This window comes from Enhydra lutris, unplaced genomic scaffold (assembly GCF_002288905.1).
Source record: "Enhydra lutris kenyoni isolate GAN:26980312 unplaced genomic scaffold, ASM228890v2 scaffoldscaffold55, whole genome shotgun sequence".
In the NCBI taxonomy this organism is placed as follows: Eukaryota; Metazoa; Chordata; class Mammalia; order Carnivora; family Mustelidae; genus Enhydra; species Enhydra lutris.
Genome location: NW_019154139.1, coordinates 10954106 through 10981366, shown reverse-complemented (window position 1 = coordinate 10981366; position 27261 = coordinate 10954106). Strand labels below are relative to the sequence as shown.

General features: G+C 47.0%; 1 protein-coding gene across 1 annotated transcript; it reads right to left on the bottom strand.

Moving 5' to 3' along the window:
• Window positions 1-748: 748 nt before the first annotated feature.
• Window positions 749-24372, bottom strand: LOC111157709 (testis expressed 33). The gene is made up of 5 exons (XM_022519346.1): window positions 24351-24372; window positions 19538-19980; window positions 17114-17258; window positions 1090-1200; window positions 749-889 (listed from the first exon to the last, which is right to left on the bottom strand). Exons 1-5 carry the CDS (start codon window positions 24370-24372, stop codon window positions 792-794), a joined length of 819 nt encoding a protein of 272 aa, XP_022375054.1. The 3' UTR covers window positions 749-791.
• Between the last annotated feature and the right edge of the window lie 2889 nt (window positions 24373-27261).

Below are 27261 nucleotides of genomic sequence, written 5' to 3'. Positions count from 1 at the left end.
CTAACGATGACTATCTTCAACAGTGAAAAGTTGCCCAGGCTTGCATTATACGAAGTCCAGCGGTGGTGGCTTCTGGCCAGGTGGATGGAGCGGCTCAGTGAGGTCAAGAAGAACCCAGATTGTGCCCCAGCGTCTGAAATTCCACCGGTCCCAGATTTTCCGCCAGGAGCCGTCTTCATTGCATCATCCTCACTCAACACAATAGGAGAGGAGGATGCTTCCCAGCTCCCCCAGAGGAGAAAAGAATTTCCCAGAAGGCTCCACACACCCGCACCTCTCCTTGCAAGTCATTGGCCCAAATTGAGTCATACGCCCATTTCTGAACCAATCAGTTTGTGTGCACTGGGAGAGAGATGAGAATTACCCCAAGACCAATCAAACCCACTCTTGTATGGGGGGGTGGGGTGCCTGATTCCTCTGAAGTCCACGGGCTCCGTGGGGTGGGGAGGAATTATGTCTGGAAGTAATTGGGGTTCAGCTAGAGAGGTCATGCAAGGTAAGCTCCACCCTGAGACCCCTCCCATGGGACGTGATGGGGAAGCCAAGCAGCGCTCAGCTCCCACATCCTGTCCTGGGATTGTGAGGGAAGGGGTGTAGGTCTAGGAGGAAGATCTGGGGAGGGTTTGGGCTCTTGGGGCTTCTCTCCTCCCCCAGATGGTCTTTCCAGCACCACACATCCACCCCCACCCCAACAGGAAGGGAGGCAACAAGAAGAGGAGAACATTCAGATGTGTGTTTTTCTTTATTATTGGCGCTCTCTCTGAGTGGAGGGCGACTCTTCCTAGTCGTATCTAGGACTTCGAGCTCCTGCTTTTGCTCTTTTCTCCAAATTTCTCATCCAGTGCTTTCTGTAAGTTCATATTCATCGCGTTTTTCTGGTGCCACCGTCCTGCAGAGAGCAGGGAAGGAACCATCCCAGATTACCCAGAGGACTTCTGGAGTGTCTGGTTCCCAGTGGTGACCCATGTCTCTTCCAGGCCCAGCCCAGAGCTCTACCTGCTGCTCTGGTTTCTCTCTGCACCTTGGAGCCAACACATTCAGCCTGGGTAGGGGAGCACCCGCCTCCCACAGCCCAGCACCCCCACGTACCTAGATCGTCCGTCTTCCTGCCATGCCAGTGCTCTATGTCCCGCACTGATTTCTCAATCACCTCGGGAGTGTAGGAGGCCTTCATGAGGCTCTTCGTCTCCTCAGGGGCCCCTGTGGAACCCCATGAAGAAATCCCCAGAAGCCCCAAGTCAACGGAGGTCAGACACTCAAGGATTCATACCTGGGTGTCAGTTTCCCCGAGGGATGGTGGCTTGTGGGAGGGCAGGGCTGTGGGGAGGCAGGCCTGGGTTCAATCACCAGCTCTGGCATTTGTGAACAGTGTGGCCTCGGGCAAGTATTTAACCTCTCAGAGCTTTGGTCTCTTCATCTATTCAAAGGAATAAAATTTTCTTGCAAGATTGGGAAGATTACGTTACTGGAAATTTGCTGGAGCATCTGGCCCAGAACAAATAATATCTTTTATTTTCAAGAAAATTTATTTCTAGGGACACCTGGGTGGCTCAGTCAGTTAGGAGTCTGCCTTCGGCTCAGGTCGTGATCTCAGGGTCCTGGGATCAAGCTCCGCGTTGGGTTCTCTGCTCAGCGGAGAACCTGCCTGCTCATGCTCTTTCGCTATCTCTGTCTCTCTCTCTCAATTAAATAAATAAAATCTTTTTTAAAAAAAGAACATTTATTTCTATATTGCATTGTATGTTGACTAAAATTTAAATTCAAAAAGGAAAATGTATTTCTACATGTACAGTTAAAATACACACACAAAGAAATAAGTTATCAAGGTCAAGAGTCAGCAGAAATATCAGAGAACCAAATCCCAAGAGTAAGGATTCAAATGATCAGTTATGGAATATAAGTGTATTTAGTGTATGAAGTCACGAAAGAGAGAATAAAAGTATCAGTAAAGAGTAAGAAGTTACCCAGGGGCACCTGGGTGGTTCAGTGGGTTAAGCCTCTGCCTTCAGCTCAAGTCATGATCTCAGGGTCCTGGGACCAAGCCCCGCATTGGGCTCTCTACTCAACATGGAGCCTGCTTCTCCCTCTCTCCCTCTGCCTACCTCTCTGCCTACTTGTGATCTCTGTCAAATAAACAAAATCTTAAAAAAGAAGAAGAAGAAGAAATTACCCAGAAAGAACAAATTAGTAAAAGCAAATGGGATTTCTAGAACAAAACCTATAATAATTGGAAAATAAGTTCAATGGATGATAAGAGGTCTGGGATTTACTTTGAAATAATGCGGGGTGGGCAGATGGGTGGCTGGGAGAAAAGATAGAATGAGACTGGCCATTGCTAAAGCTGGGTTACAAATGCAACATAATAGTCATTAAATTATTCTCTCTTCTTTTAGGTTTGAAAATTGGCATCGGGGGGCGCCTGGGTGGTTCGGTGGGTTAAGGCCTTTGCCTTCGGCTCGGGTCATGATCTCGGGGTCCTGGGATCGAGCCCCATATTGGGCTCTCTGCTCAGCAGGGAGCCTGCTTCCTCCTCTCTCTCTGCCTGCCTCTCTGCCTACTTGTGATCTTTGTCTGTCAAGTAAATAAATAAAATCTTTAAAAAAGAAAAGAAAAGAAAATTGGCATCGGAATGTTTAAAAGCAAATTTAGAGGACAAGGAAAATAGCAGATTAGGTGCAACTAAGAAAAAGGTGGTCAAATGGAAGATATAGCTAAAGTAACTAGCTGCGGGTGGCGGGGGGGACACCTGGATGGCTGATTAAACATCCGATTCTTGATCTTAGCTCAGGTCTTGATCTCAGGGTCATGAGTTCAAGGCCTTCACTGGGCTACACACTAGGCGTGGAGTCTGCTTAAGAAAAAAAAAAGAAGAAGAAGAAGAAATTAACCAGAATGCACCACAGAGGAGGGAAAAAATGCAGAAAATATGAAAAGGCTAAGATGAAGTTCTGAGACATGTGTAAGTGGAGTTCTGAAGGTAAGACTGGAGAAACCAGAGAGACGGCATTTGAAACGATAATCATAGTGAGAATTTTTCCAGAATTGGTGTAATATATGAATTCTCAGATTCAATAATCAGCTTCCCAATCAGCATATGTAAAAAGAATTCTTTAGCTAGGTACATCCAAGTAAAACTTAAAATACCAGAAACAAAGAAATCTTTAAAGTGGCCATACCTTGATGTATATTTACATCAATACATATCTATATACAGAAATTATACATAATACACGTGGGTTATAATTTATGGGGCAAAATAATGACTATGATCTCTAACCATCTTTGAAGATTTACTGTGCACCAAGCACATTCTCAGAGCCTGAGAGAACTTGCTCATGAGAACTTCTCAACAACCCTGAGAAGTATGATTATTATCCCCCTCTTACTGTTGAAGTCATGGAAACACAGAAGGGTTGAGTCACTTGTCTAAAGTCACACAGCTTGTAAGTGAAAGATCGAGGGCCCAAAGCTAGACCCTGTGTACCCAGAATCCACAGCTTAAATTACTCTGCTGCTGTAGAATTAAAATTCTGTAAAATAATAACATGTAAGCTGAGATGGTGGCAGAGAGAATAAAGCTGACGCTTGTTAGTGTCCTCACATTATTCAGGAAAGTCTAAATATCTTGTTCAACTTTAGAATGTATTAGCTATGCGTGTGAAAATGTCAAAGATAACCACTAAAAAATAGAGAGATTAAAGACACAAATTGGGAAAAAAAAAAAAAAAAGAAACTTCACTCAAATGCAAAACAAGGAAGGAGAAAAAAAAGCAGCACCAACAGAAAACAAAATAAAGTCACAGAAGTAATTCCAAATGTATCAGGGGGGTTAGTGTGAATATAAATAGACTAAGCCCCCTTGATGAAAAGCACATGATCAGGCTACAGAAGAAATTTTCTAAGTATACAGCATGTAAAGCATACTTAAAACAAAAGGACACAGAGAAAGGATAAACATGGAAATATAGAAAAAGATGTGCCAAGCCCATACTGACCAAAAGCACTCTGGTCGCATTTTATTGATATCAGGCCAAGAGACTATAAGGCAAAGGCATTGTGAGATAAAAATATGAGATAAATAAAAACTACCGTAATTCATTCAGGCGATGTAATAGTTCTGAACTTGCCGCATTAGAAAAATCTTATTATTAAATGTAAATGGCTTAAAACAGATAAAGCAAAATTTCCAGAGCTCAAGGAGAAATTGACAAAGCTACTGTCTTCGGGAAAGATCTAAAGGTACATCTTTAGTAATTAATAGATCAAGCAAGGAAAATTAACAAGACCTTAGAAGACGTGCATAGGAATACTTAACAAGCCTCTAATAGACAAACATGGAACTCCGAATGCAAGAGATTACTTTCAAATACACATTGAATATCTACAAAAATTTTCCACTGGGCTATAAAGCAAGTCTCTAGCAATTTCAAAGGAGAGAAGCCATGACAAGCCACTTTCACTAATGAAAACACCATCCAGCTATAAATCCACCATTGTAGAGCAGTTTTCATTGTTTAGAATTTATGGCTTTAAGTGCTTACATGACAGAATGTTAAGTTAGAAATTTGACGGGTGCCTGAGTGGCTCAGTTGGTTAAGCGTTTGCCTTCGGCTCAGGTCATGATCCTGGGGTCCTGGGATCATGCCGTATGTTAGGCTCCCTACCTGGCAGGGAGTCTGCTTCTTCCTCTGCCCCTCCCCCTGCTTGTGCTTGCTCTCTCTCTCAAATAAAATCTTAAAAAGAAAGAAAGAAAGAAAGAAAGAAAGAAAGAAAGAAAGAAAGAAAAAAGAAAAGAAGGAAGGAAGGGAGAAGAAAAGAAATTGAGACTGAGGGGGCACCTGGGTGGCTCAGTCAGTAGAATGTGCGACTCTTGATCTCCGGGTTGTGAGTTAGAGCCCCATGTTGGGTGTAGAGATTATTTTAAAATAATATCTTAAAAAAAAAAAAAGTGTTTATCCAAGGGAGTATTACTCAGTCATCAAAAAGGATGAAATCTTGCCATTTGCAATGACGTGGATGGAACTAGAGGGTAGTATGCTAAGTGAAATAAGTCAGAGAAAAACAAATACCATACAATTTTATTCATATGTGGAATGTAAGAACAAAACGGACGAATACAGGGGAAGGGAAGGAAAAATAAAATAAGATGAAAATTGAGAGGAAGCCAAACCATAAGCGATGCCAAACTCTAGGAAACAAACTGGGGGTTGCTGGAGGGAAGGGGGGTGGTGATGGGGTAACTGGGTGATGGGAATTCAGGGGGGCACACGATGTGATGAGCGCTGGGTATTCTATGCAACTGATGAATCACTAAATTTTACCCTTGAAACTAAAACTATATGTTAACTCACTAGAATTTAAATAAGGAAAGAAGAAAGAAAAGAAAAGAAAAGAAAAGAAAAGGAACTTGGAGTGAAAGCCTAAGCATAACAGAGATCTGAAAGCAAGCTGTGAAGCCCGCTCCTCTAGATTTCTCCATGGAAATTCCAAGTAGGCTTCCAAAAATCTGAGGAAGGATTCACCAGCATTGAGGTATCAGCTGGTCTGATTTGGGAAACTGGTTAGGATGTTTCTGAGAGGACTTCTTTGGCTGAGTCATTGCTCCCCACCACTAAAGCCAAGATGGGACCCACCTCTTTTGTTAAATCTAATTAGAGGCTCCACAGTGGGGTTACCTGGGAGGTTGATGTAGAGCCCAGGAGTTTGGGTGGGTGCCAAGGCTTGGAGCAAAAGGCACTGGCCCAAGATGGCAGGGCAGAGAGAATGCACAGGTCAGCCCTCCTTCTACAAAGTACAAAGGTGTTGCAAAGCCCAGGTGTGGACTGGTGGAGAGAGGACCAGCCTGGAGCCATTTACATGAAAATCCTACCTTCATGTGGTCTCTCTGCTACTAATCATGCCCACTGTGTTCTTCTGTCCGGCCTCACAACATAACAGCCAGATGGATCCTTTGAAACGTATGAAACTCCACAATGGCTCCCAGTAAAAAGCCCAGGAAGAGCCAGTGTACCCAGCATGGTCATGGTCCCTCTGCCTGACCACTCTTCCCTAGCAATCCATTGGCTGACCTGCTCCCCGCCTATAGGTCTTCACTCAAATGTCACCTTCTCTGTGAGGTCCACCCAGATTGGTCTATTTAACATTGCTTAGGGGTTCACATGTAGGGGCTCCCACTATAAAGACAAGCAGAGGAACTGTTAGCAAAAGGCAGGTACTACAGCAGGAGAAGTGCCCGAGGGGCTGTGAAACCTGACCTGAACCTGGCAGGGGGCAGGAGAGGGAGCTATTACTATTATGCTTTAAATAGCACACGTAGTTGGGGACACCTGGGCTCAGTCGGTTGAGCATCCAACTCTTGACTTTGGCTCAGGTCATGAGATCGAATCCCACTTGGGGCTCCAAGCTCAGTGGGGAGTCTGCTTGAGATTCTCTCCCTCGCTCTCCTTCTGCCCCTCCCTCCACTTGTGCATGCATGCTGTCAAAATAAGTAAATCTTTTAAAAAAATAAACTGCACACATGGATTATACATACTCTTCTACATGGATGATAGTTTTCACAATTAATTTTTTTAAGATTTTTATTTGTTTTAGAGAGAGAGTGAGCACGACTGGGAGGGGAAGAGGGAGAGGGAGAGAAAATCTCAAGCAGACTCTGCCCTGAGTGTGGACCCTGACATGGGGCTCGATCTCGTGACCCTGAGCTGATGACCCGAGCTGAAACCAAGAGCCAAATGCTCAACGGATCGCACCACCCAGGCACCCCAACAGTTTTCACAATTTAAAAAGAGAATGCATCTACATTTGTTTAAATGCAGGTTGATAAATTTGGTGTTATTGGAAAATTGGCTAATATAAACTTACCACATCAACAGATCAAAGAAAAAAAATCATTAAAATGTCATTTTTAAAAATACACCATTTGTAAGAAACAGCAAAAACAAAACAAACAACAACAAAAAAACTAACGTAGGAGTTTAAGACCGCGGGAGAGTAGGAGGACCCTAAGCTTAGCTCCTCCCTCCAACACCGCTCGATGGTCACCCAATCATTCCGAGCACCGGAGAAGTCAATCCGAAGTCTGAGAACAGAAACTGCAAGTCTACAAGCAGAAAAGCGACCGCGCTTTGGAAGGAGGATAGTTGACTGGGAGGAGACAAGCTGAAGACTATCGTGGGCGGGGAGCCCGCTCCCCACCCCCAACGAGGCTACCACAAAGTATTATCAGTAGTATAAGCCTCAGAGGTAAAATCGGAATTTTGAGGGCGCCTGGGTGGCTCAGTGGGTTAAGCCTCTGCTTTCGGCTCAGGTCACGATCTCAGGGTTCTGGGATCGAGTCCCACATCGGGCTCTCGGCTCCGCAGGGACCCTGCTTCCCCCCCTCTCTCTCTGCCTGCCTCTCTGCCTACTTGTGATCTCTGTCTGTCAAATAAATAAATAAAATCTTTAAAAAAAAAATCGAAACTTTGAGAAGTCTGCTACTGTGGGGGACGTGCCTGGCTTAAAGAGGCTCAGGCGGTGATGTGGGGCAGAGTCCCAGCAGTGACAGGGTGGTCTGGGGATCCCTGGGGTCACAGGAAGAATGAGTCGTGTCTAAGCGCTGTAATGATCCCGGGCACAGGAGCAGGAAGCCAGGAGCCGCAGTCTAGGCTCTGCCCTTCTGCTCCATGTTGCCATAAAGTTGCAGCTCTGTGCGGTCTTGCAACGGCTTTCCTGGGATGGGTCAGCAAATGGCAAAGGCCCATGAGGACCGGCCCACTGGGGACCACTGAGGGTCTGCTCTGCAGGAGTCCCTAAAATTTGGAGTTCTGAAACCCATCTCTTGCCTGACGTGAAACAGCTCAGACAGAAGCAGGATGAACACAGAGTTCTGATGGAAACGGGGGAGCCAAGAGTGATTGACCGCTCTTTGGTGAGGGCTCCGTGAAGGACAGGGCTGCAAAGTTTCAGCTCGGGGACTAGCGAGCTGGGGGACATATTCATCCCATCCCACCTTGCGGGCTCAAAGCCTTCAGGGAGCCAAACAGCGCCACCTGGTGAAGACTGGAACTGTTTACATTGAGCCCTGGGCTCCGGAGTCGCACTTCGTCCGAAACAAGCCTGAGAGTCAGCGGGCCCCTCCCCCAGAAGACAGGCACAAACAACTCCTTGGCACCAAGTCACCTGCTGATAGGTGGCTGCAAAACTTCAGCTCTAGGGGAAAGAGGATCTAGCTGCCTTTTTATTTTTATTCTTTATTTTTTATTATTATTTTTTCATTTGCTTTCTTATTTTTTCAATTCCTTTTTATTTTTTATTTATTTTTTTTTAAAGATTTTATTTATTTATTTGACAGAGAGAGATCACAAGTAGGCAGAGGCAGGCAGAGAGAGAGGAAGGGAATCAGGCTCCCTGCTGAGCAGAGAGCCCCATGTGGGACTCAATCCCAGGACACTGAGATCATGACCTGAGCCGAAGGCAGCGGCTTAACCCACTGAGCCACCCAGGCGCCCTTTCAATTCCTTTTAAATTTTATTATTTTTTTTAAATTGTGATTTTACTTTATTTACTTTTGGACCTAGATCCTTTTAACAAGCAGACCAAAACACGTAGGATCTAGGGGTTCTTTTGCTTTTTTGTTTTGTTGTTGTTGTTGTTGTTGTTTTTTTTTCTCCTTTTCTTTTCTGGACGAAATGACAAGATGGAGACATTAACCCCCTTGAAAAAAGAATAGGAAATAGTACTCATGGCCAGGGATTTAATGCAGATATAAGTAAGATGCCTGAACCAGCATTTAAAACAATGATTATAAGGATATTAGTCAGGCTTGAAAAAATTGTAGAAGACACTAGAGAATCCCTACTGCAGAGATAAAGGAACTAAAATACAGTCAGGCTGAAATTAAAAATGCTATAACCGAGATGCATTTTATGGATGCCATAAAAACGAGGATGGATGAAGCAAACGAATGAGTCAGACAAATGAGTCAGTGATATAGAAGATGAAATTATGGAAAATAATGAAGCTGAAAAGAAGAGGAAAAGAAAGGTAATGGACCACGAAGTCAGACTTAGGGAACTCAGTGACTTATTAAAATGTAATAACATTCATATCATAAGAGTTGCAGAAGATGGAAAGAGAGAAAAAGGGGCAGAAGCTTTATTCTAACAAATTAGAGTTGAAAACTTTCCTAATCAGGGGATGGACACAGACATTAAAATCCAAGAAGCACAGAGAACTCCCATTAAATTCAACAAAAGTTGACCACTGCCAAGGCATGTCATAATCAAATTCACAAAATACACAGACAAGGGAGGAATCCTGAAAGCAGCTAGGAAAAAAAAAAAAAATCCTTAACCTACAAGGAAAGACAGATCAGGTTCACAACAGATCTGTCCACAGAAACTTCTCAGGTCAGAAGGCAATGGTAGGATATATTCAACGTGCTGCATGGGAAAGATATGCAGCCAAGAATTCTTTATCCAGCAAGGCTGTCATTCAGAATAGAAGGAGAGAAAAAGAGTTTTCCAGACAAATAAAAACTAAAGGAGTTCATGACCATTAAGCCACCCTGCAAGAAATTTTAAGGGGGACTCTTTGAATGGAGAAAAAAAGACCAAAAGCAACAAAGACTAGAAAGGACCAGGGAACATCACCAAAACCACCAACCCTACAGGTAACACAATGGCACTAAATTCATATCTTTTGAATGTAAATGGCACTAAATTCATATCTTTTGAATGTTTTGAATGTAAATGGACTAAATGCTCCAATCAAAAGACACAGAGTATTAGAATGGGTCAAAAAAACAAGATCCATGTATATGCTGCCTATAAGGGACTCGTTTAGGACCTAAAGACACCTGCAGATTGAAAGTGAATCTTAGGAGAACCATCCATCATGCTAATGGACATCAAAAGAAAGCCAGAGTAGCCACACTTATATCAGAAACTAGATTTTATTTTTTTAATTTATTTGAGAGAGAGAGAGAGCGAGTATATGTGGGAGAAAGGGAGAGAATCTTAAGCAGACTCCACACTGAGTGTATAACCTGATGCAGGGGTTGATCTTATGACCCTGAGATCATGACTTGCACTGAAACCAAGAGTTGGACACTTAACCAACTGAGCCATCCAGGTGCCCCACAAACTAGATTTTAAAACAAAGACTGTAATAAGAGATGAAAAAGGGCATTACATCATAGTTAATGGGTCTATCCATCAAGAAGATTTAACAATTGTAAATATTTATGCCCCAAACTTGGGAGCATCCAAATATATAAATCAATTAATAATAAACATAAAGAAACTCATTGATAATCATGTAATAATAGTAGGGGACTTTAAGCCCCACTTACAACAATGGACAGATCATCTAAGCAGAAAATCAACAAGGAAATCAACAAGGAATGACACACTGGACCAGATGGACTTAACAGATACATTCAGAACATTTTATCCTAAAACAGCAGAGCACACATTCTTTTTGAGTGCACATGGAACATTCTCCAGAACAGATCTCATACTGGGTCACAAACCCGCCCTCAACAACTACAGAAAGATTGAGTTCATACTATGCATATTTTCAGACAATGCTATGAAACTTGAAGTCAACCACAAGAAAAAATTAAAATACATGGAGGTTAAAAAATATCCTACTAAAGAATGAATGTGTTAACTAGGAAAGTAAAGAATAAAAAGAAAATACATGGAAGCACATGAAAATGAAAACATGACAGTCCAAAACCTTTGAGATGCAGCAAAGGAAGTCCTAAGAGGGTAGTATATTGTAATAGAGGCCTTCCTCAAGAAGAAAGAAAAGTCTCAAAAAAGAAGAAGAAGAAGGAGGAGGAGGAGGAGGAGGAGAAGAAGAAGAAGAAGAAGAAGGAGAAGGAGAAGGAGAAGGAGAAGGAGAAGGAGAAGGAGAAGGAGAAGGAGGAGAAGGAGAAGGAGGAGAAGGAGAAGGAGAAGGAGAAGAGAAAGAAAGAAAGAAAGAAAGAAAGAAAGAAAGAAAGAAAGAAAGAAAGAAAGAAAGAAAATTTTCTCAAATATACAACCTTACACCTAAGGGAGCTAGAAAAGGAACAGCAAATAAAACCTAAAATCAATAGAAGAGGGGATTAGAGCAGAAATAAAGGATATAGAAACAACAAAACAGTAGAACTGATCAATGAAACTAGAAGCTGGTTCTTTGAAAGAATTAATAAAATTGATAAACCCCTAGCCAGACTCATCAAAAAGAAAAGAGAAAGTACCAAATACAAAATTATGAATGAAAGAGGAAAGATCACAGCTGGTGCCTCGGAAATATGAACAATTACAAGAGAATACTATGAAAAATTATATGTCAGCAAACTGGGTAATCTGGAAGAAATGGACAAACTCTTAGAAACTTCCAAACTACCAAAACTGAAACAAGAAGAAGCAGAAAATTTGAACAAACCTATACCAGCAAAGAAATTGAATCAGTAATGAAAAATCTCCCAACAAGCAAAAGTCCTGAGCCAGATAGCTTCCCAGGGGAATTCTGCCAGACATTTAAAGAAGAGTTCTTCTTCTCAAACTGTCCCAAAAAATAGAAATGGAAGGAAAACTTCCAAACTCTTCTACAAAGCCGGCATTATCTTGATTCCAAAACTAGACAGACTCTACTAAAAATAGAATTACAGGCTAATATCCTTGATGAACATGGATGCAAAATTCTCAGTAAAATTCTAGCAAATAGAATTCAACAGGACGTTAAAATAATTATTCATGATGATCATGGGATTTATTCCTGAGCTACAGGGTTGGTTCAATATTCGCAAATCAATGAACAAGATACACCACATTAATAAGATAAAAATGATAAGAAACATATGATCCTGTCAATAGGTGCAGAAAAAAGCATTTGACAAAATACAGCATCCATTCTTGATAAAAACCCTCAACTACTTGGGGAACCTGGGTGGCTCAGTGGGTTAAGCCTCTGCTTCAGCTCAGGTCATGATCTTAGTGTCCTGGGATCAAGCCCCACATCTGGCTCTCTGCTCAGCAGGGAGCCTGCTTCCCACCACCCCCAGTCTGCCTCTCTGCCTACTTGTGATCTCTGTCTGTCAAATAAATAAATATTTTTTTAAAAACACCCTTGACAACTCAACAAAGTAGGCATAGATGGAACATACCTCAACATCATAAAGGCCATATACAAAAGACCCAAAGTTAATATTATTATCAATGGGAAAAAACTGAGAGCCTTTCCCCTATAGTCAGGAACAAGACAGGATATCCATTCCCACCATTACCATTTAACCTAGTACTGGAAGTCTTAGCTTCAGCAATCAGACAATAAAAAGAAATAGAAGACATCCAAATCAGCAAGGAAGAAGTCAAACTTTCACTATTTGTAGACAACATGATACTCTAGAAAAGCCAAAGGAGTCCACAAAAAAATTGCTAGAGCTAGTTCAAGAATTCGGCAAAGTCACAGCATATAAAATCAATGTGCTGACATCTGTTGCATTTCTATATACCAGTAATGAAGCAGCAGAAAAAGAAATCAAGGAATTGATCCCATTTGCAATTGCACCAAAAACAATAAGATACCTAGGAATAAACCTAACTAAAGAGGTAAAAGATCTGTACTCTGAAAACTACAAAACACTTAGGAAATTGAAGAGGGCACAAAGAAATGGAAAAGCATCCCGTGCTCATGGATTGGAAGAACATTGTTAAAACATCTATCCTACCCAAAGCAATCTACACTTTTAATGAAATCCCTATCAAAATACCACCAACATTTTTCACAGAGCTAGACCAAACAATCTCAAAATTTACATGGTATGAAAAAAGACCCTGAATAGCTCAAACAATTCTGAAAAAGAAAAATAAAACTGGAAACATCACGATTCTGGACCTCAACCTCTATTACAAAGCTGTAGTCATCAGGACAGTGTGGTACTGGCACAAAATCGAACACATGAACCAATGGAACAAAATAGAGAACCCAGAAATGGTCCCAAAACTATATGGTCAACTAACCTTCAACAAAGCAGGAAAGAATGTCCAGTGGAAAAAAGATAGTCTCTTCAACAGATGGTGTTGGGAAACCTGGACTGCAACGTGCAGAAGAATGAAACTGGACCACTTACTTACACTATACACAAAAATTAATTCTAAGTGGATGAAAAACCTAAATGTGAGACTGGAAACCATCAAAATCCTAGAGGAAAATTCAGGCAGCAACCTCTTTGACCTCAGCTGTAGCAACCTCTTAGTGACATCACCAGAGGCAATGGAAACAAAAGCAAAAAATGAACTATTGGGACTTCCATCAAGATAAAAAGTTTTTGCACAGTAGAGGAAATAATCAGCAAGACTATAAGCCAGCCTACAGAATGGGAGAAAATATTCCCAAATGACATGTCCGATAAAGGGTTAGTATCCTAAATCTGTAAAGAATTTATCAAACTCAACACCCCAAAACCAAATAACCCAGTTAAGAAATGGGCAGAAGAAATGAATAGACACTTTTCTAAAGAAGACATCAGATGGCTAATAGACACATGAAGAGATGCTCAACATCGGTCAGCATCAGGGAAGTACAAGTCAAAACGATGACGGGATATCACCTTACTATGTCAGAGTGGCTAAAATTAACAATACAAGAGACACCAGGTGTTGGCAGGGATGTGTAGAAAGGGGAACCCTCTTACACTGTTGGTGGGAATGCAAATGGTGCAGCCACTCTGGAAAACAGTATGGAGGTTCCTCAAAAAACTAGTAATAGAATTAACCTACAACCTAACAAATGCACTACCAGGTATTTACCCAAAGAATGCAAAAAATACATATTTGAAGGGGTACATGCCCCTTGATGTTTATAGCAGCATTATCAACAATAGCCAGATTATGGGGGGAGCCCAAATGTCCATTGACTGACGAGTGAATCAGGAAGATGTGGTGTATGTATAATGGAGTATTACTCAGCCACCCAAAAAGAATGAAATCCTGCCATTTGCAGTGATGTGGATGGAGCTAGAGGGTATTATGCTAAGCAAAATAAGTCAGTCAGAGAAAGACAGATACCATGTGATTTCATTCATGTATGGAATTTAAGAAACATGGGATGAACACATGGGAAGGGGGGGGGGAAGGAGAGGGGAAACAAACCATAAGAGACTCTCAATGATAGAGAGTAAATGAAAGATTGGTGGAGGGAGGAGGTGGAGGATGAGTCAGATGGGTGATGGGTATTAAAGAGGGTACTTGTTGTAATGAGCACTGGCTAGGGTATGTAAGTGACAATACGCTGGATTCTACTCCTGACACCAATATTTCACTGTATGTTCACTAAAATTTAGACAAAAAATTAAAGAAACAGAACAAAGAAAAACTGCATAGTCCTTATAGAAAAAAAATGATAAAGTGTAATTTGCAGATACTGAAGGAAGATTTAAATTAATGGGTCTACCCATCATATTTGTGGATTGGAAAATTCCTTATCATAAAGCCGACCATTGCCCCTCATTTGAGCTTTAGATTCAACAGACTTCCAATTAAAATCTCTACAGGGTTTTTGTTTTGTTTGGTAGATATTGACAAGCAGTTCTAAAATCTCTATGGAAAAGGGGCACCTGGGTGGCTCAGCCAGGTAAGTGTCTGCCTTCTTCTCAGATCATGATCTCTGGGTCCTTGGACCCAGCCCAGCATCCAGCAGGGAGTCTGCCTCTTTCTGTCTCTCTCTCTCAAATAAAGAAAAAATAAAAATAAAATCTGTATGGAAGAGTCAGGTACCTCAAACAGTCAAACATTAGCCAGTGGTGGTGGTGGACAAGTGGGTGGATATCTGCCCAACCAGACACTAGACCACCTCTCCTACTTGGTCACTAAAAGCATAATAGTCGACCAATGGGCAGAAGGGAGAGCCTGGAAACTGACCCCTGCACACGTGGGAACTGGGTGAACACCAGTGATCCCACTGTGGGTCCCTGGGGGAAGGGCTGAAACTACCCAGTAAAAAAGGTTCTGAGATCATCGGTAATCCACATAGAGGAGGAATTATACAGGAATCCCTGCTTCTCACTGAGAACAGAAATCGACTCCAGGTGGATTAAAGGCTTAAATGTGAAAAGCAAAACTAAATACTTCAGAAGACTATATAAAAGATGTTCTTCATGACTCAGTGTGGAATCGGGATTTCTTCAACCCACTCTCCCTGGAACCTTCTCGCAGTGGAAAAAGCAACTCCATCCTCCCTGTCTTTCAGGCCAAAAACCTTGAAATCGACCTTAATTCCTCTCTCATACACCCCAAACCCATTTACTAGCGTATTCTGTCCTCCAGCTTACACAAATACCCAGAATCCTACTGCACCATTACTTCCCTGGGCCACCATATTGCCCAATGATGCCTCCAGAGTTGTGCAGGGCCCCCTCCCTGCTGCCTAGACAAGCCACCATCATCTCTCCCACCTACATTTTTGCAGTCCACTCCTCACTGTTCTCCCCATTTCTACCCCAGCCCCCCCCACAGCTATACCCTACGGCAACTAGAATGGGTCTTTTCACCAACAGTGCCCTTCTCCCACTTGAGACGCTCCCCTGGCTTCCCCACCCCACCAAGGAAGGAGACTCTCTGCCACCTTCCCCACTGAGCCCATCTCCTGTCTGATTTCCTCTCTGGTTCAGCCACAGCCTGGATCAGCAAGGGCAAGGCTGAGGGGGTGAGTGGAAACAAGAGGGAGGCCTGGGTGAAGCCCAGCGGTGCTAAGGCTGAATGCAGCCCGAATTCACAGTGCTTATCAACATCTCGGGTATAAATGCTACTGTGGCCAATGCCATGCCCATCCGTCAGGGCAAATTTCACAATGGGTTCTTGTAAGCAGGTGGGTGCAGGCCGGTTTGCGCTGGTTCCAGCACCACCCCGGGCCCAGCTGCCAAGGTTGTGCTTCTCAGACTGGCAAACCGTGCACAGATGACTTTTAGATAATTCTTTTATGTTTGGGTAGATGTTACCGTACGAGGCTGTGCGCACCCTCGGGTGATAATTATAACAGAGGCCAGTGGAAGGCAGGAACCCCGAGGACCGGAACAAAAGACAATCTGAACTGTCTTCTCTCTCCCTCTCCAGCACCTCCCCTTCTCCAGGCTCAAAGAAAGAGCCAGAAAGGCTTCCCGTGGCTGTCTGGTTCCTTGGGTGACGGGGATCTGAGCCCGGCGAGGAGGTCTGCCAGGCCCTGAGGTCACAGGAGAGGGCCTGGCGGGATGGAGGGAAGGAAGAAGGGGACCAGAAGAAAGTCATGTTTGGCAATGAGGAGAGACTTGAACGTGGCGGCCGAGAGAAGTCCCTGGGAGTGGGCTGTGGACCTCCAGCTGAGCCGGCCAGTAAACCACTTTGGGAACGGGGTCATAGCTGGGGAGGTGACCCGAAGCCAAGGAAAAACTCTGGGGCTGTGGAGGCAGGAGAAAAACGGATTTGAGCTCTGATAAACTTCCTGGTACCTAGAGGTCTTGAGCAAACCGTTTCCAATGAGCCCGTGAAATGGAGCTAATAGCCCCGAAGAAACAGGATGATGGCTGACCCTCAGGAAACGCTGTACACTGACGTCCGGAGCTCCAACCCTCCCTTCTCCCCAGGCCGTGCCAGCATGGCTCCGGGCAAGCCAAGTGCCCTCAAGTGGCATTTCAGAGTCCTGTCAATGACCCAGTGAGGGCCACACCGTCGTTACTATCCCCACGGTGCCAGGAAGGTGACCGAGGCCCTGAGAGGTGAAGGATCCTGCCCAAGGCCACACCCAGGAAGCAGGAGAGCTGAACTTTGAACCTAGGAAGACTGATACTGTCACTGTGACCAGAGGCGCCCAGGTCAGGGGTGCCCGGGGCCTCCATCTGGCAGACTAGGACACCAGAGGTACCTGGGGAGTCAGGAGCCATTTGCCAGCTGGGATTGATCATCTGCACAGTGGGAACGGATTTGCCCAGGGCCTGGACAGTCCCGGCACTAGGCACAGGGCCCAGACAGTGCCCTTGGTGGCCACACAATGAGTGTTCCCTGTCACCAGGAATGTGTCCTGGGTCTCAGACGCCATAGGGGTCTAGGAACGGATGGTTTGGGGACCGCAGGTGCTGACAGCCCCCACTCTTGCCCTTTGGCCTGACCTTGAAACAGGTTTGATCGCATGTTGTAGCCCAGGTCATAGTAGTCTGAGAAGATGGAGGTGATTTCCACGGGACTCTGGGTCCTGCTAGGCCATGAGTTTGCCCTCTGCTGGCCCTCAAAGACCTCACTGATGGCCCTTCGAGCCTGCGCAGCCAACCAGGGAGAAGAGACAAGGGATAGAGAAGCAGGATCAGCCCCCTATCTCCCCTCCAACTCCTCCTCCCTCTCACCCGCCCTCACCACCCCCTACCCCACCCCTACCCTGCAGCCTTGAGCCAGGCCCAGGGCTGGGGAGCTGGGAGAGCTAAAGACCCTCCACCCCTCACACCACCCCACCTCCCACACGGGCACTGAGGAGGATAACCATCATAGAACCTCCTCCCTGCTTTGAGTGCCTACTGTATACCATCAGAAGAGGTCTTCATAAGGTAATACTATCCCTGCCATTTTATAAATGAGGAAGCTGGGCCTTGGGACAGGATGCACGTGTGGCCATAGCTGGTGAACCGCAGAGCCCTGCTTGCCTCTAGAACAGAGTCATCCCCCAAGTCAGCTCTGGGCTCCTGAGATTTCACTGGGGCCTACTCCTTCCTGTACCAACGAGGGACCTGGGAGGCTCAGAGTGACTGAGGCCAGGACTAGGAGCCAGAAAACCAGGGTCCAAGTCCCAGTTCTACAATAACGCAGTGGCTAACATTGGGCAAGTCTCTGGGCCTCTCTGGGCCTCAGTTTCCCTACTTGTAAAATGGGGATGAGGGCAGAACTGGATGGTCTTTGAAGTAGCTTCCTGCTCTGATAGTCACTGGCTCAGGGACACCTGTGATGTGTCAAAGCTAGATAGAAAAACCAAATCTCGGGGCACCTGGGTGGCTCAGTCATTAAGCATCTGCCTTTGACTCAGGTCATGATCCCCAGGTCCTGGGATCGAGCCCTGCATCGGGCTCTCTACTCAGCAGGAAGCCTGCTTCTCCCTCTCCCACTCCCCCTACTTGTGTTCCTCTCTCACTGTGTCTCTTTCTGTCAAATCAATAAATAAAATTTAAAAAAATAAAATAAAACAAAGAAAAAACAGATCTCGGGGCGCCTGGGTGGCTCAGTGGGTTAAAGCCTCTGCCTTTGGCTCGGGTCATAATCCCAGGGTCCTGGGATCGAGCCCCGCATCAGGCTCTCTGCTCGGCGGGGAGCCTGCTTCCTCCTCTCTCTCTGCCTGCCTCTCTGCCTCCTTGTGATTTCTGTCTGTCAAATAAATAAATAAATCTTAAAAAAAAAAAAAGAAAAGAAAAAACAGATCTCTTGATTCAAGCCCAGGACAGCACAGGTCAGAGAGAGAAATGACAGCTGTCAAAGCTGAGATGGCAAGGGGAGATTGTGACCACAGAGCCAGGCTCAAACTGGGATAAGATCTTCCAAGTAGGACAGGACATTCAGGATGGTGACCTCCCAAATTAGCAGGCAGGTGTGGTCACCACACCTTAAGATGACAAAGTCGAGGGGGACCCTGCCCATAGCCTTTGTGATCCTGGAAATTCCACTTGCTCAGGGTGACCCCAAGCTGATCACGTCCCCTCTCTGAACCTCTGTTGTACTGTATGTTCAAAAAGAAGCTCTATCTCGGGCCTGGCCTAGTGTAAAACATAGTCACTGTGGGGTTGAGATGATGACTTTGACAGAATGTCTCAAAATGCCAGAGCAGGAAGACCTCCTAGCATTTGACCAGAAATAGGGATTTTATCTCAACTTTCAGGTGATCAGTAGTAACTCTGTGGAATCACGCATCAGGTGGGGGGAAAGATGCTGGCATCGACTAGTGATGTCTGCCATGCACACAGTCTAGGAAAGCTGGGATATGCATGCCATCGATTTGTCAGCCTGATCTAGTTCAAAGGCCTCATTTACATGGATAGAGACAAGATCCCAGAGAGGGAAAGTGAATTACCCAAAGTCGCCCAGCATCCAGGGGGCAGAGCCAGGATTCAAACCCAAGTCTTCTGATCCCCAGTCATCAGCATCTCCTTTAGGAGACTTGCTCAAGTAAAAAGCATCTAATCCAACAGCAGACTTATAACTGGAAAGTCAGTAAGGGCCAGGCACCCAGAATATGTTGGCCCAGCTTGGATCCTTATCCCATAGAACTGGATGTGTTTAATTCACTGAACCCCTCTAAGCCTTGGGCTCCTTATCCACAGGATGGTGTTAATAATACCTTCCTCATGGGGAAGATCAAATGAATCATTTTCTGTGAAGACTTGCTCTGCCTGGCACCTAGCAAGGACATAATCAATGTTCCTCTCTAATGATACTATTGTAGAGCTCTGTGCTCAAGAGCAGGCTTCTTGGCGGGGGCGGAGGCGGGGGGGGGGGTCCCTGTAAGTCTCCATGTATAACCCTCTTTCTGCTCCCAGCCCCTGTGCCAGCACAGATACCTGCTCCTCTGAGACAAGGTCATCCACCACATTGCTCCCAAACTTGTGACGAATGTTGTCGGGAATGATGCTGCTTCTCGGACCCTGGGCTCCTGTGTTGGGGCCTTCCTTCAGCCCCTGGTTCGGCTGAGCCCCCTCTCGGAAGGAAGCCCTGCTCTCCCTCGAGGAGGGTCTGTAGCCTCCCTTCCTTGGGGACCCACGCTGTGGGTCCATCCCCGGGGACAGACAGTTGCTGCTGATGACTGATGGGGGTGGAGTCCGGACCTCCTCCGGGTGGACCTGCCTTAGGGGGCTCCCTCCCCCGTGCAGGGTCTGCTGTGGGGAGACTGGGGCCTGGTACTTGAACTTGGAGGTATCCAAAGGGCTGGGGGCAGCTCTCCAGGGTTCCGTATCCTGCTGGTCTTCCTTGCTATTCAGATGGGCCCTGGGCAAAGTGGTTGTACCTGAACCGGGGCAGAGAGAGAGGGAGGGAGACAGACAAGTGCACAGTGGGGGGTGGGAAGGGAGACAGGGAGACAGTGATGGGGGTGGGGAGGAGAAAGAGACAGCCCCAGAGCCCCAGAGCAGCAAAAGAAGGTGAGGGAAACAAGGGACCCCACGAGAAACTGCTTTCTCTGCTCCTTTTGCTGCCTCTACTCTTGCTAGGACCTGGAGCCCTTCCATCCCCCCACTCCCCTACCCCGCACATGCAGATGGGCCTTACAGAACAGACAGTGCACGTCGTCCTTAAAAAGGTCAAGGATTTAATGATTTTTTTGGGTGGGGGGAGTCTTCCAACACAATAGATAGTATCTAAGGAGTGACATGAACATTTTCCAAGACCACCGACTCACCAAGACCCCCTGGCTCCAGGTGTAAATGACTTAGGGGGAAACCTAAACATGCATCTTTGTTCCTGGATGCCTGAGAAGATAGGCACTGGACCACCATCCTCAGTACAAACCCCAGGCCCTGTGCAGAGACAGGACTCACTCTCCTTTCCTTTCTGAGCCTCCCAGACACTCCGTATCTGCGCACTCTCTTTCTGTCTTCAGTAAACTCCGCTCTCACTTCCTCTTGGCTTGCACTTGACTTCTATACTGTGCAAAGCCAAAGACCCTCTTGGCTGGTCCTGGAGGAACCCCTCTGGGTCCTCAGACCCAGCCAGTCTGCATCAAAGAGAAGGGGACAGAGAGAAGTCACAGGATCCAGAAGCGCAGGTGAGAAATCAGGAGAGACAGAGGAAAAAGATAGTTCAGTCTGCCAAACCTCCCAGCAGACAGGATCATCCCACATTGTTTTAGACAATAGGAGCAGCAACCTTGAGGTCTAGCTGTGTGACCTTGATGTCTCTGAGCCTTAGTGGACCTAGCTCCATCTGATTCGTTCCCTTTCCCTCTTTGAACCCCCCAGCCACCCAGTGAAGGGAACCACAGCCGTGGGAGCTGGCAGACGGGCATCTTGGCTTTTGGCCAAGTCATGGAGCAGGGTAGCCAGGTCTTTCTCTGCCTTCAGAGCTGCCGCCCAGCCCCCACTTCCCTCTGCTATTGTCACTATTCAGGTGGTGTCACCCCAGCCACTTCCCCGCTCTCACACCGCCACAGGTCTCCCCTTCTGGCCCCAACTCCCAGCCCCAGAGGGCTCTTGCTCCCAGCCCGCCGGCCTCCTCCCTCTCTTCACCCAACCCTGGCTCCCACCAAACCGGCTGTTCCTTCTCCCCACCCGTGTGGCCACCTCCCATGTCTGCCAAGGCTGGTTTTGCTACCTGAGGGTACACCTTTCCTTCTCATGAGCCCAAATCCTACCCTCTTCAACTCCTTCTAATGCCATCTTGTCAGGAAGTCCTCCTTGACACCACACCACGCTGGCCTGGCCGAGGACTCCACACCCTTCTCACGATCCTGGGCTTTCCCTTTCTCCGTCCCTGTGGGCTACAGACCTCCTCATGTCCCTTCCAGGATGGGAGGTGGCGGGTGGCCCTCTCACTGAGGCAGTTCCCTGGGTGAGTGGATCCTGGATCCCCCTCAGCGCCCACCAGACAGCCCTGTGCGTTGGAGCTGCGGGTGGAAGCCGTCGGCCAGCTGGGGAGCGGGAGGGTGGCCATTGGTGGGGGGGCGAACCCAGAGGAGCACTGCCTCATCGGGGTAAGACGCCATTTCTTTTCATGATCACACCTTTGACATCAGGCGGCCTCTGACAGCGGGTGACCCTTTGTCTAACCCAAAAGGTTTTCTCTTTGTGGTGACTAAATCCCATAAGTAACAATGTATCTGACAACCAGCCTCAGGAGACTCAATTTATGTACCACGTTACTCGTGATCATACCCGGGGGAGGGGGGGGTATAAATTTTTCCTTACTTATTCTTTCTGGTATTTTCTGTGCGAAAAACAGAAAAGGAGCCCTTCCCCCGCCCCCATCCCCTACCTCCACCCCACACACAGCCTTGGCCTCACCCCCTGCTCCCCCATCTTCAAACCCAGGCGACAGCTCTAAACACATTTGGTGAGCTGCCCTCCAAAATGTTCTAGATGGTTCCTCCAGGCCTCTTGAAGGGTTCATGGTTTTGCTTTGCTTTTGTTTCTAGATGAGATTGGATTCTATGGATTGCTTTGTAACTTGCTGTTAAAAAGCATCCCACTGGTGCCTGTGTGGCTCAGTGGGTTAGGCCGCTGCCTTCGGCTCAGGTCATGATCTTGGGGTCCTGGGATCGAGCCCCACATCGGGCTCTCTGCTCAGCAGGGAGCCTGCTTCCCTCTCTCTCTCTGCCTGCCTCTCTGCCTGCTTGTGATCTCTCTCTCTGTCACATAAAAAAATAAAATTTAAAAAAAAAAAAAGCGTCCCACTGAGGTGCCTGGGTGGCTCATTCGGTTGGGTATCTGCCTTCGGCTCAGGTCCTGATCCCGGGGTCCTGGGATGGAGTCCCCTGTCAGGCTCCCTGCTCATCGGGGAGTCTGCTTCTCTGCCCTTACCCTGGCTTGTGCTCTCATTCTCTCTCTCTTTCCCAAATAAATAAATCAAATCTTAAAAACAAACAAACAAAAGTCCCACTGGGCCTTGGGGGTTGACCTGTTGCAGCAGACACAGACCCGATTTCCCTTTCAAACAGGGCAGTCCCGTCCCACTGTTGAGCATTCTGGTTACCTCGGACTGCCTTTTCAGAACAGGCTGCTGGAAAGCAGCAGGTCTTGCTGGTCTTTGGGGGTTTTAGTTCCCTCTCACCAGACCCTGCACTGCCGTCACCAACTGGTGGTGGGAATCTGCAGAAAAACCCTTCCCAGGGGCCCTGGAGACAGAGAAAACTGATATCCAAGCCCGCCTACCTCCTCCTTTCCTTCCCTGACCGACCGGGGAAATCAGATGCCCTTTCATTCTTCCTCCTTTGTCATCGACACAAAAGGCAGAGGGAAAAACCTGTTCAGCTGACCAAAAAGCCTCCTGTCCTTCCAGTCCTGGTGCCGCCCCAGAAAGCAGGCAGCCAAGCAAACGGGAGCCTCTGGGCACACCCGAGGCTTCCAGGATGGGGGGGGGGGGGCAGGCATGAAACACTCTTGGCACACTCAGCATCCACCAGCTCCGCCATGGTCCCTCCACTTGCTTCTGGGGGCCCTGCGGCCCAGCACCGTGAGGGGCTCCCCCTGGGGTCCCACAGGATGTGGAGCTCAGGACTCCAGCAGCAGAGCTCCCGGTTTCCCCCAGGCCGTGCTCCTGACTGCCTCATCCATGAGCACATTATAGCAGAATTCCCTGCTCCCCCTGCCCACCCTCCGGGGTGATGAGTGCCTCACTGGCCGGGTCCTGGCTTCGAAGACTGATACTGACCCAATTCACGCACTGAGGGAGCACCTACGTCAGGTGCTGTGCCCAGCACTGGGGACATGAAAGGGAACTAAAGGGCCAAACCCTGTCCTCTTGGAGCTCAGGATTTGTTGAATGAATGAGTGTGGCCTGGTGGCCCAGGAGCCTCATTGCAGCTCTGCCCCATCCCTTCCTCAGGAAAACGGGCAAAGCGAATCTAGCTTCACTTGCTAGTGTGAGGTTCAAATGGTCCGTGGTCAGTTTTCCGGGCTTGGCCCTTAATCAGAATCTGCCCCCCCAAATCCCCCACCCATTACATTTGCAGGTCCTTGTGCCCCTCCCAGCGCCTGCATCCAAACCTCCTTGGGAAAGGCTGGGATCCGAGGGTTTAACAAGCCTGAGTCCTTGGGTTGTTGGAGACAGCTTCCAGCAGTCATTTCCCCCCAGTCTCACTGGATGGTCACTCACCGTGGGGCCCCTGTCAGAGCTGACCTGACCCAGTCACCCCTGCACTGAAAGCAGAGCCCCCACCTCGGGGATCAGGCCCCAGCTGCCTCTCCTGCCTTCTAGCCATATTCCCTAGGCTACACTAAAGCACCAGACCTCTCACTACCAGTCTTTTGCCCACACTGTTCCCTGTGCCCAGAACACTCCCTTCATCCCTCCTTGGGCCACACCACTCCCTGGGCCGGGCTCACTCAGGACCGACATGCACCTTCTACCTCCCACCCCCCGAAGCCAGCCCCGGCCCCCACTGGGTTCTCCCTCACCCCTGCCCTCTGGGTGCACACTTCCCCTCTGAGTCCCACAGAGGGACACAGCACTGGGGCCACAGTCCCTGGCTGGATGGGGTGGGGGGTGGGCAGCAATATTCCCCTCCCTTTGATTTCTGTCTTCAAATAGAATGAAGAGGAAGTCAGGGCCCCCGCAGTGGGTCTAGAGGCCCAGGTGAGACTGAGGGAGGAGGAGAAGGGCCTGTTCCCTGCTACCCACAGGGCACCCATCCAGAAGCTCTGGTCCCTGGTCAGTCTGTCCTACCTGCTTGGTGGCCCAGCTCCATCGACTCTTGCTCTGGGATAGGTAATTCCAAGCTTAGCCCTGTAGACAAAGAAACACATTTGGTCATCTCAGATAACACACAGTCTACAGGGAGGCTTGTGGCCATCTGTCCAGCCCCTGACCAGAGGGCCCTCCAAGCTGTTTCCAGTCCTCTCTGGTACTCAGCAAGCCCCCCTGCCACCATGCCCCATCCTCCCTGGCCTGCCTTCTGGACCCCTGCAGACTCTGCCCTCTTGGAAAAGCCCAGGTCACTTTCAATGCCAGTGCCTCAAAGAACTTTCTCGAACAGCCTGGGGGCCCTGAGCTCCTCTTGCCCTTTGCACCCTCTTGCTTCCACCTTGTCCCCCCTCTGCACCACCCAATGCTTCCCTGGGATCCCCCAGTAGGCCTCTGGCTGTGGGAGGCCTTGCCCCAAGCCCCCTATCCTGGTGGCTGTTTGCCTCCCTAGAAGGAGGACTGTGTCCATTCTAATAGCTGGTCTTTCAAGCTCCAGGGAAAGGAACCAGCTTGGCCAACATAGGAGAGCTGAGATCAGGAGCCACGCTGTTGGGACCTCAGTCTTTGCTCCACAAAACAGAACTTTGGACCAATTTTGAAGAGCAGTTCTGGCATCTCCAAGAGCCCCTGGGGCATTCAGGTTTGTGTTCCTTTTCCTAGTGACCTTCTTCTTATTCAAAATATCTGATTTTATTGCAGTGTCTTTAAGATTTTTGTGAATCTCGTAATATGAAAAAGTGAAATGTTGTGTCACATACAGTGGATGCTTAGTTCCTAGGCCTAAGCAGAAAGTATCTTTGGAATAAGGAAAACATAGAAGTAGCAAGTCAGAGCCGGAAGGGGTCTTTGGGATCAACTAATCCAATCCCTTCACTTTATGGATAAAGGAACCAAGGCCCAGAGAGGGTGAGTGACTTTTGTTGGGTCACCCAGTAAGCTGGTCTGCTGGTATGCTCAGAGCAGACTAAGAACCAGATCAATTTTAGGGATGCTTTGGTGTCTCCATCAGTTAAGTCTCTAACTTTGGATCAGGTCAGGATCTCAGGGTCCTGGGATGGATCCCCAGGTCAGCCTCCCTGCTTGGTGGGGAGTCTGCTTCTCCCTCTCCCTCTGAATCTCCTCCCACTTGTGCTCTCTGCCTCTTTCAAATACACAAATAAAATCTTAAAAAAAAAAAAGGATCGATTTTATTCTTTTGAAAAATCACAAAGCAAAACACCCTATTAATGTTGACACTTAATAATTATATAGTGGTAACTGTGTGATTGTGAAGCTTCTGACAGGACTCTCTGTGATCCCCCCCATTCTTACACAGCATTAGTACTCCCACCCCATCCCCCTGAGGGTGGGCTGGACTTAGCAGCTTGCTTTTGATCAAAAGAACATGACAAAAAAAAAGGGGAGGATGTCACTTTGAGAGTAGATTAGTGACTTCTGTCTTATTCACACCCTTTCTCTGGCTCTTCTTGGCTTGTTTGCCCTGGTGGAAGCAGCCACCACGTTTTGAACTGTCCCATGGAGAAGCCAACAGCTTATGAGGAACAGAGACCCTCGGTCCAATAGTCCTCAAAGAACCGCATGAATCTTACCCTGCAAAGGAGCATGGGAGTGGATCCTTCCCCGGTTGAGCCTTCATATGAGAACACAGCCCAGCTGACATATTAATTACAGCTTGTGGGGGACCCTGAGCCAAAAGACCCAGCCAGGCTACACCCAGGATCCTGACCCATAGAAACTGGGAGAAAACAGATTTGTACTTTTTTTAAGCACGTAATTTGAAGTTGCTAAGCTTTGTCATGCAGCAGTAGCTCACTAACATATATTTTGGGACCAAGAATGAGTTGCAGCTGTGACAAATACCTAAAAATTCAGGTGTTTGTTTGGACTGGGCAGTGGTTGGAGCCTGGGTGGATTTTGAAGAAAAAAGGCTTAAATTGCCTTAAACAGATAATGAATAGAAATCTGGACTTGGAGGATGCTGCCATAGCTAGCACTGAAGGACGTGAGGAACATGTTCTTAGAACCTGGAGGAAGATGTGTTCTTGACTCTGTCATTGACAGTTACGTGGAAAGCAGAACCTGTGACTAATGGGTATCTAGCAAAGGAGATTTTCCAAGCAAAGCAGGGAAGTTGCCTCCTGGTTTCTTCCTGTTTGTAGTGAAATGTTAGAGAAGAAAGAAGCATTGAAAGAAGGACCATTAAACATAAAAGAGGCAGGACTTACTCGTTCTGGAAATTCTCATCCTCTCCGAGCGCCAAAAGATGCTAACATTAAGAAATGGCTTCAGAACACTGTCAGGAAAAGGTAGCCAAGGGTGTGACTGTACCACCTTTTGTTAAAAGCTTATAAAGATAGGGCACCTAGGTGGCTCAGTCAGTTGGGCATCTGCTTTCCATTCAGGTCATGATCCCCAGGCTCTGGGATTGAGCCCCATGTCGGGCTCCCTGCTCAGTGGGGAGCCTGCTTCTCCCTCACCTCCCTCCCCCGACTTGTGCCCTCCCTCTCTTTTTCTCAAATAAATAAAATCTTAAAAAAAAAAAAAAGGGAAACCTTATAAAGAGGAAAAGCATGTTATTCAGTCACACAGTGGACCCTTTAAAGAGATAAGGATGCACCTGACAGACCCCCAGTGGGGTAATAGGGCCCCTAGGAAGCTTAAGTGTGCTGTCTCTCTGCAGGAGCCCCAGGAGAGAGGAGCGTGGTTGTTGTCTAGCGGGGCGAGCCCCTGTAGGCTTCAGTTATTGAGAAAACCATATCGGCAAAAGCACTAGCAGCTTGGAGCAAAGAGAGCAGAGACAGTACAAAATGGGAGAGACTAGTGGACTCTCAAATTCTACCCGTAGAAGCATATGTTACTCAGCATACATACATGCTTTTATTCTATTTACTTA

Bases quoted from the DNA above. Each gene is read 5' to 3' on its own strand.
- LOC111157709 (XM_022519346.1), bottom strand. From the start codon at position 24,372: ATGGAGCTGGGCCACCAAGCAG. The intron at 17,259-19,537 runs GTATCTGTGCTG...TTGGCTGCGCAG, and splicing joins ACCTTGTCTCAGAGGAGCAG to GCTCGAAGGGCCATCAGTGA. The intron at 1,201-17,113 runs GTCAGGCCAAAG...GGGGTTCCACAG, and splicing joins GCGATCAAACCTGTTTCAAG to GGGCCCCTGAGGAGACGAAG.